The sequence below is a fragment of the Pipistrellus hanaki genome (genome assembly GCF_964339955.1).
Source record: "Pipistrellus hanaki genome assembly, chromosome: 3".
Taxonomy (NCBI): Eukaryota; Metazoa; Chordata; class Mammalia; order Chiroptera; family Vespertilionidae; genus Pipistrellus; species Pipistrellus hanaki.
In genome coordinates this window covers 179,437,903-179,447,479 of record NC_140505.1, presented here as the reverse complement: position 1 = coordinate 179,447,479, position 9,577 = coordinate 179,437,903, and the positions used below count along the sequence as shown (strand labels likewise).

The 9,577-nt window shown below is 42.3% G+C and overlaps 1 protein-coding gene across 3 annotated transcripts in view; it reads right to left on the bottom strand.

The window, feature by feature from the left end:
• Window positions 1-9,577, bottom strand: part of TCP11L2 (t-complex 11 like 2) — a 39,261-nt gene continuing 29,684 nt past the window's right edge. For 2 of the 3 annotated variants that reach the window (XM_084880135.1, XM_084880134.1), the window contains exons 9-10: window positions 8,003-8,175; window positions 1-2,435 (exon numbers count right to left, since the gene is read on the bottom strand). In XM_084880135.1, the coding sequence (XP_084736261.1) occupies window positions 2,191-2,435; window positions 8,003-8,175 (418 nt within the window). In that variant the 3' untranslated portion in view covers window positions 1-2,190. The other variant, XR_014794717.1, reaches the window with a different exon arrangement.

The following is a 9,577-nucleotide window of genomic DNA, read 5'->3' as shown; positions in this document are numbered from 1 at the left end:
TATGTTGAAATAATGTTTAATGTTTAAAATTCAACAGTGCACACAATACATGTCATAGCAGTAGAAGAATGAAAATGTATGTATGGTGTTTAATAAAATTGACATTACAAAACAAGACCATGTTAAGAAAACCTTAATAGTAGAAGTAAACATTTAGGTAAAAAACCAAATAAACAACATGCTAAGAGATATGATGCAAAAATCCTAATAAATGTAGTTGCCTAAATCCAGACTTGAGACGTTGAGATTTACTTTGCCACTTTAAAAAAAAAAAAAAAAAAAAAAGCAAAAAATAATAATAAAAGCAGAATGCCCTTCATTTAAAATGCATTTTTTAAAAATGTTTGCACATTGTTTTTCCTGCTGGCAATCGCAGTATAATCAAGTATATAAGAATACCAGCTGGATTCCAATCTGATAATTAAAAAGTGCACCTGGTCTTTCTGATAAGTATACAGTTCACCTCAGCAATAACAAGAACAAAAAAATCACACAATACATTACTTTGCTATATTAGACCTCCGCTGCTGCCCATGCCCCAAAATGAGCAGTTGAAAACTTCAATTTAAGAGAAAATGAAAACGAAATTTTCAGCACCTTATGGTTTCTAAGCATAGAAAAGCCCAGGCAGAACAGGAGTACAGGAAGAGGGCGTGCTAAGACCAGCGATGTGCTCCTCTGTAGGTTTCTACTTATAAGCCCCTGCTGAAATGGACAGACTGGATGATTTCTGTATTGGTCATTGTGTGAGAGAAAAATGACTTTCAAAACTTCCTCAGATTTTGGCAGATCCCTCCAAATTGGAGATTGGAGATAATTTATTCACACAATCATTTCCTAGAACTTTGTCGGATAAAGGAGCAGCGCCATCCTGGTGGAGGTCGTGGTGAGGCAAAAGGGGTGAGGAAGAAAGAACTTTCCAGGTCATACCCGCTCTTCCCCAGCAACCTACTGAGTCCTTAGAAAACAAAGCCATCAAAAGGTATTTTAGCAAATAAAGCGCTTTCTCGATTGAGTCCACCCAAATTGAAATGTTTCCTAAAACACTTCAAAAAAATATGCAAATTCCATGACAAGCAGCTTTCTCTAATGACAACCAGTGCCGACTTGGCAAAATTGTTTTATGCTCAAGAATGTCAAATGATAACGATGCTTAGAAGACCACCTAAGTCATAGCAGGGTATGTGTCTAATTAGCACAGAAGGCATTTGCTAGGGAGTTATGTGCTTAAAAAAATCCAAAGTTGAACTCCTCTTTCGTGAACTTCACTGAGAATGGGAATCTCCTGGCATTTCTTTTTCTTGTTAAACTTCCCTTCTTCTTATAGGTAAACCAAATCAAACCATTCCTGCCTTATGTAAAAATATTAAAATCTTATACAAACCTTACCAATGGCCTGAGAAATGCAAAGACATTCACTAAGAGATTTGTGCAAAAATTGTTTCTCTCAGAGAGCAGGATACATTGCAAGAATAAACCAACCTCCAGAATAAAATCTTAGAAGGGATTAGCTTCTAATTTCACTAAATGAACAATGGAGGTTTTATTTAAAATTTGCATACAGCTTTAAAATATATTTAATAAATTTAAATTCTACACAAATACTGACAATTGGTATTATAAAATGTGAACTGGCACAGTTGAGGAATTTTAGGACTTACTATGTAAGTTTCTATTACACATTAATAAAATTTCCTTGTACGTGTCTTTTTTGATTTATTGTTTTTTTCATTGTACATTTTAAATACAATTATGCTTACTTTACATCATGTATTCAGAACATCAATCCCCTTGGTTATTACCACAACTTTCAACCTTTTAAGTTGTACCAATATTAAAATCATTAGGTTTGATAATGACAAATGAGGAAATACAACTCCTTAAAGGTTGAATGAATAAGCCAGATATAAATGTTTAAGAAAACACAAGTATTAGGTGGGTAATGTAATTAATGACAAATTGCTTTCTGATCATGAAAAAACTCTCTTTGAACTTGAAAATGATGCATGAGTAGGGTGTGTATGAGGTGCATGTCTCCTGCCATTCTAACGTTACTGGGTTACACAGGATTGGGCTAACACTGCACCGCCAACAGGACTGAGAATGTTCCGCGTCCGCAAAGCCTCTGATGGAAACGGACTCCGTACTGAAGCCCGTGTTTCCCATCTCTTGTCTGGTGCCAGTTCCTCTTTAGTTAGCAGAAGATGAAGCATCTGTCTTCCCAGTGGCTTCCTCACCAAAGAGCAGCTTTCGGAGTATATTTGCATAAAATGGTCCATACACTTGTTTGTTGAGATTCACAATGTTAGCGTATTGACAACCTAGCACTTCCAACTCCTGCTGAATGACAGCAAGGCCTCCGGGCATGGGAGGCAGGCATTTCTGAGGGCTGGGGAGACCAAGGAGGCTCTTCAAGTATAGCTGGATTCGTTTATCTGGGAGAAAAGAAGATACCTTTATCTGTCCCGTTACTAAAGCACATACTTTTTAAAACATGAGAATAGTAATTACGGTAGGTGGGCTATAATAATATTCCCAATTCTTTACCCTCCTTATATCCATGCCCTTTACAAGGTAAGCTTTGCAACTCTTCCCATTACAGGTTGGAGTCTGTTCCCCCCGGTTTTGAATTGTAGCTGGCCTTATGAATTCCTTTGGTCAATACAGAACACAGCATAAGTGCTGGTAGGTTAGTTCTACACAGAGGCCTGAAGAGGCAAGGTTTGCATCTGCTTTCTCTACCTACCAGGTGAACAAGCCTGGGCCTGATGGAAGACCAGTGCTTCTATGTGAGGCCATTCTAGATCAGCCTATAGCCAACCAACTCTCACACACTTTAGAGAGCCCAGCCAACATCAGCAGGGCTACTTGTCCAAGCCACAGCTGGCCATGGATGCACGTGTGAGTCCAGCAAAACCAAAAGAACTACCCTGTTGCCCCAAAGACTGGCGAGCAATACTACATATTTACTTTTTTGATTAAGTTATGGAGTCTGAGGGTGACTTGTGTGGCAATAGCTAACTGATTAAAATGCAGCACACTTCTGGGGTAAGGCAGGGAATATTTTACAAGAACTCAACATTTAATGCTTGTCACTTTAGTTATGTACACTGAAACAGACTTTATAAACTGGCACTGCCAGTTTGGTCCACATAGGGCTTTTAAAAAAATAAATCACTTAAGGTAAGAGGAATTCATATAGAAACCCAAATTTCTGGTTCCTCTTGAAAAATCTAGAGATCTGGTTAATTTGGGGGCCCAATTACCCCAGGGCAAGGGTGACCACACATCCAGGTTTTCCCAGAGCCGTTGAAGCTTCCACCTGCTGTCTTGGCATAATTAAAAAGAGCACTCTCAAAAGTGTCCTGGTTTGGACAAAAAAATCGTATGTTCACCCAACACGTGCCCAACGATCTAAAGGCACTGAAGAAGTGTCACCCCCAACAGGCACTCCAATTTGCCATCTTCTTCACCCTTTCTGTCCCACTGCTTCAACAATCTACATATAAGACTACTTCACAAAAGCAAGCAAGTGCATAGGTACATGGGGCTGTAGAAGTACTGGACAAACCAGACCTGCCACAGCTCATGCTGCTCTCAGGCCTTTCCTTGGCCTTGGAAACAGAAATCTCACAAAGAAGGCGCACTAAAGAGAATAAATGCCATCAAATGCAGACAACTGGTTTTAATAAAATTCCTCTGAATGTTTCTTCCAAAAGGCACACATTCTAGTCAGATCTGTCCTGGAACTCAAAGTTCCCAATAGCCCATGTTCATGTCTTAGCCAGAATTGCTTCCTCTTACTAGAATGTTCTTCCATCTCATCTCATCTCATCTCCGTCCCAAGTCAAAAGCATCCTTCAGTGCCAGGCCTCAAGTTATTTCCTTCTGTGGCTTTCCCTAACATCTGTCAGACTATCATACCATATTATTGTTATCCGAGAATGTGTCTCTCTCTCTGCTTAGGTGAGCTGAGGGTGAGGGCTACTCTTTATCTTTACTAGAGGCCCGGTGCATGAAATTTTTGCATGGGAGAGGTGTCCCTCAGCCTGGCCTATGCCCTCTCCAATCTGGGATCCCTCTCACAATCCGGGACTGCTGGCTCCTAACCGCTTGCCTGCCTGATTGCCCCCTAACTGCTCTTCTGCAGGCCTGATTGATTCCTAACTGCTCCCTTGCCAGTCTGATCACCTCCTAACTGCCTTCCCCTGCCAGCCTGATCACCCCCTAACTGCTCCCCTGCTGGCCTGATTGCCCACAACTGCCTTCCCCTGCAGTGAGCCGCCTCCTCTACCAGGATGCACCTTCTCTGCACGAGGTGGCGGAGATGCTGGAACTGGCCTCCTCTGTGCTGTTCAGAGCCATGGGACACCTAAGCTTCACTATGTGGAGCAGCTGCTGGGTTCTGCCTCCGCTGTGCAGAACCTTGTGGCAGCCACCTTGTGATGACGTTGTGTGAGGGCGTGACACCACCTGGGCTTTTTTTTTTTTTTTTTTTTTTAATATATTTTATTGATTTTGTACAGAGAGGAAGGGAGAGAGATAGTTAGAAACATCAATGAAAGAGAGTCATCAATCAGCTGCCTCTTGCACACCCCCTACTGGGGATATGCCCGCAACCAAGGCACATGCCCTTGATCGGAATCGAACCCTGGACCCTTCAGTCCCCAAGCTGACGCTCTTTCCACTGAGCCAAACCGGTCTCGGCCTGGGCTTTTATTATATAGGATACCCTAGTCTAGCATGTGGCAGGCGTGTCACAAATGCTGACTGAATTTAAGAAAGAATGGAATAAAAAGGGTCTATAAAGATCAATGCCAAACTGAAAAAAGGGGGAGTCAGGGAAGAAAGGGGGCTGGAAAAGGCAGTCAAAGGTAACTTGAGCCTTTCCCATAATTTGTCACAAGAAGAAATTACTCATGTATGCACAGCCCATGCAAATAATACACAGTAGATAAGCCACAAATAACATATACCTGGTTTTTGGTATGCATTTTTTAAACATTAGCTTGAAAGACAGCTTTTCTAATTATCTTTTTAAAAGTCTAAGAACACAGCTGAAACCGGTTTGGCTCAGTGGATAGAGCGTCAGCCTGCGGACTGAAAGGTCCAGGGTTCGATTCCGGTCAAGGGCATGTACCTTGGTTGCGGGCAAATCCCCAGTAGGGGGTGTGCAAGAGGCAGCTGATCAATGATTCATCCATGTTTCTAACTCTCTATTCCTCTCTGTAAAAAAATCAATAAAAATATATTTTAAAAGTCTAAGAACATGGTAGGAGTTGTAATTGCCTTGTAAATAAACAGCACACCAACTAGGAACAAAAGAAAGCAGACCATGGTGGGTTCTGTGCGCAGGGAAGGAGAACCATGGCTAATGCTGGTAAAGCCCTTTTATGTCCTCTCAGGCTGCATTTCTCCTAACTCCTCTGTGGGCAGGACATGAAGAATCAATCGTGTACTAATATCCTGTTAGACTGGTTTCCTGACTCTCCAGAGCCCAGGTCTACTGTCATCACAGATATGGTCCAAATAGTTTCCCTCAAGATTGCTTAAAAGATAAAACTCTTTCAAAACTGTTACTATGCTGAGAAGTGGCTCTGTCTCCACAGTGGATGAGTCAGTTTTTAGGCCAAGACTAAAATGACAGAAGCATTTGTCCAGTTAGAAGCAGCCAAACCGACTCCCTGCCAAAGGCGTGCTCTTGGCTTCTAGAGTCGCAAGAGAGTCGCTCAAGTGAGTCATTCAAGTTGCTAGGCAACAATACTTTGAATGAGGTTTAAAAAACGCTTACATTTTTAAAAGAACGGGAAAGTTGGGCTGGGGAGAGAGGTGGAAAAAAGTCGCTTTACCAGCTTCCTCCTCTCTTATGGAATTGTGAGCACCTCCCTTACATGAAGCAAGGGCACAGAGGACACTTGGATGGTCCGGCCACCTTGCCAACAAGCAGCAGGGCTCCGGCTCCGACCAGAGCAGTAAAGAGCATGAGCTCTGGTGTTTCACAGGCTCAGCAAGACTCCCTACTCTGCAACCAGCTAGTTATGTGACCTTGGGGGAGAGTCGCTTAACCGCCAAGTCTCCTCTGCCTTCGTCCTTTCCATAATATTTATTGTGTCATCTATGGGCGCAGCATTGGACGAGGACACAGCAGTGTACAAACATGCACCCCATCCTGAGGCCTGCACACCTGTGGGGGACAAGCGACATGTGGCAGAGACTGCAGTGTCTGCCCCTCTTCCTCTGAGGAACACCATCTCCCAGGTATCAGCTCTTCAGCTAGAGGTAACGGGCTGTACAGACAGACTTGTCCCAGTGAAGGTTATGCAGCAGAGGGCTCAGCCACAGGTGGCTGTGGTCATGCCGTGCTTGTTACTGTGACCAACTGCCCCTGCAGCAGCCTGCGGTGCTGCACACCAGACCTCTCTCTTCTGGGGAGGGCTGAGGCCTCGAGCTTTTAAGTGGCCTGTGTAGCCTAGATCTCAAGCATTCTGTGTCTCCAGGGATAAGGATGAGAGAAACTATTTGAGAGCCTCAAATAAACAATAACAAGTATCTGTATTCTTAGGGAAGACAATGTTGTACTTAAAAAACTTGCAGATTAGTCCCAGAATGTAGTTGTGTTCTATGCTACACTCCCTTCTTCCTTCTAGTCTTTATTTCTCACTCTTGATAGTAGACACTTGCTTTGTGTCCCATCACCTGCTCCCTCTTCTTTTGACCACAGCACTCGATTTTGTTTGGGGAAAACCACCTGTCCCCTATTCTTAGACCAGGTGTTATAGCAAAAGTGACTCACCCTGGCTCCATGGTGAACATGTGTCATGGACCCTAAGTTCCTTCCCCTCTGGCCACCAAGACTCAAGAATGGGACATGACCCACAATCAGGCCAACTGGAGCCAATGAGCTGTCAGGGAAGCCAGCTCCTTGTTTTAAACAGGGGAAGAGTCCTGGCTGGTGTGGCTCAGTACCAAAGGGTTGTCAGCCCATACACCAAAGGGTTGCGGGTTCGATTCCCAGTCAAGGGCATGTACCTGGGTTGCAGGTTCCATACCAGGCCCCAGATGGGAAGGGAGGTGTAGAAGGCAACCAATTGATGTATCTCTCTCCCACCGATGTTTTTCTCCCTCTCCATCTCTTCTCCCCTGCCCCCAACTTCCCATCTTCCACTTTCTCTAAAAAGCAATGGCAAAGATATCTCTGGGTAAGGATTAACAAAAATAAATAAATAAAATGGAAATAAACACGAGAAGATAAAGGCTTGGGCTGAAGCTGTCTCACTGTGTGGGAAGAGACGGCCTGTGAGGCAGCCAGCCCCGAGGAAGGCAGTGCCGAGGGCTGGAAATGGGGAAACCAGTGCTGGGGACACAGTTTGAGCTCTGGTTAAGCTGCACCTGCAGACAGCCCTACCTCTCGTCTTTTCAGTTACGTGAGAAAATACATTCTCTTTTTGCTTCAGCTAGATTCTTAGTTACAAGCAACAGAAAATGTCCTACTTGATACATCCTCCACTTTCCCATCTTACCAACACAGCTTGACACCCAGATATTCATGTTCTTAGCAAGCAAGTACAACAAAAGCCCACCCATTATGCCTCCCGGTTCCATAGTGTTCTCCTTCTTTGTCTCCTTATGCCTGACCAAGAAAGGGGCTTTGGTTGGCTGAGGCTAGCTCACTTACTACTGATGTCTACTTTCATATAGATCTAGATTTTAACATTACTTGGCAGCATTTTGTTATTTTCCTCGTAAAAATCTACTGTCTGCATAGTAAGATAGAAGGCTCTGAAACATCCCTTACTCCACTACATATATACACAGAATCAGCAGCAAGTCCCAAACCTTTTAAGATATTAATACTATCTTCATATTTTCAATATTTATTCTCCAAAAGGAGCAGGTAGATTGTTTAAAACCAAATGTTGACTGACAGTTAACATTAGTCAAAACCAGCAAGTTAAAGCAAATTGGAAATGAAGAAGATAATGATAAAAATATGAGGACCCACCAATCAAAGACCGGATAGGATTGTCGTCCTTTTCAATGCTTGAAAATTGACCTATAAGATTAGCTTGAACCTCTGCATTTAAAGTGGGTAGGCCTCTCTCCACCAGAGTCTTGTTAACCTCAGCACAAGTCTGAACACCAACAGAATTCAGGACTTCCTTCAAGTTAAAGGTCCTACAAAACAGAAAACAAAACCCCATCAGAAACAATTTTTGTCCCCCAGTTTATTGTTGTTGTTTTTTAAAAAATATACCAACATGCCGGGCCAGCGTTACTCAGTAGTTGAGCTATGAACTAGGAGACCACAGTTAGATTCCCTATTAGGGCACATGCCCAGGTTATGGGCAAGATCCCCTGTGTGGGACATGCAGGAGGCGGCCGAACAATAATTCTCTCTCATTATTGTTGTTTCTATCTCTCCCTTCCTCTCTGAAATCAATGAAAATAAAATATACCAACTTATTTTAAACATTTACCCATTTTTTTCTTATACAAACAACAATTATCTCTATTAGAATGAACTCAGACTATAGTAACTCCTCCCAATCACCAACACTTTGTAGTTAAGATTTTACATGCTTAAAACCACTTAATTCTCTACATAGTGTTTATATGGGAAAGCACAGGCAGAAAAATGTGGTCCCTGAAAATAATCCTATTTTTATCCAGAGAGCTATTAGAAAAGGAAAGAAAATGCCAATTCTTAAAATAAATCTTTGGTCTGAGTGGATTTCATTCATAATGTTTTTAAGCTTGGAAAATGAGGTAAAATCAATTCCTTTAGCTATGCCTGAGCTGTAACATCAATCAAAACAAGAAATGAAGATATTTAGTGGTCAATTCCATAAAAGGCAAATTACCTAAAACTCTTGACCTATCATGACCCAAGATAAGAAGCTCCTTGTCGCCGAAACCGGTTTGGCTCAGTGGTAGAGCGTCGGTCTGCGGACTGAAAGGTCCCGGGTTCGATTCCGGTCAAGGGCATGTGCCTTGGTTGCGGGCACATCCCCGGTAGGGGGTGTGCAGGAGGCAGCTGGTCGATGTTTCTCTCTCATCGACGTTTCTAGCTCTCTATCTCTCTCCCTTCCTCTCTGTAAAATATCAATAAAACATATTTTTTTTTTTTAAAAAAAAAAAAGAAGCTCCTTGTCATTGCTACTTTCAAGCAACTGATCAATAATACAGAGTTCAGAAAACTGTATAAAGTAATTAGCAGTTGGTTATTTAATAGGTAAGGAAAAAGGTAGCTAGAAAGTGCATTTGTTGGGTCTACACTATTGGGGAATAATGACTGAAAACTGCATCTCACTAACCAAAAAGGATCTTTAAAATAATGCTGTTCAAAATAGGAATTAAAGGATGATAGGAGGCAATGTATTGTGGTTATAGCATAAGCTGTGGTGTCACACAGACCTGGGTTCAAATCCTGACTCTAACGCTAAACTTGCAATGACATTTTATTAGTTCTTGGCAAACTGTCAGGCACATAGTAAATGCTTAAGAAGAAGAAGAAAAAAAAGACTTTATCATTATTGCCATCATGAACAACAATACGAGCCTGGCCAGTGTGGTTGAG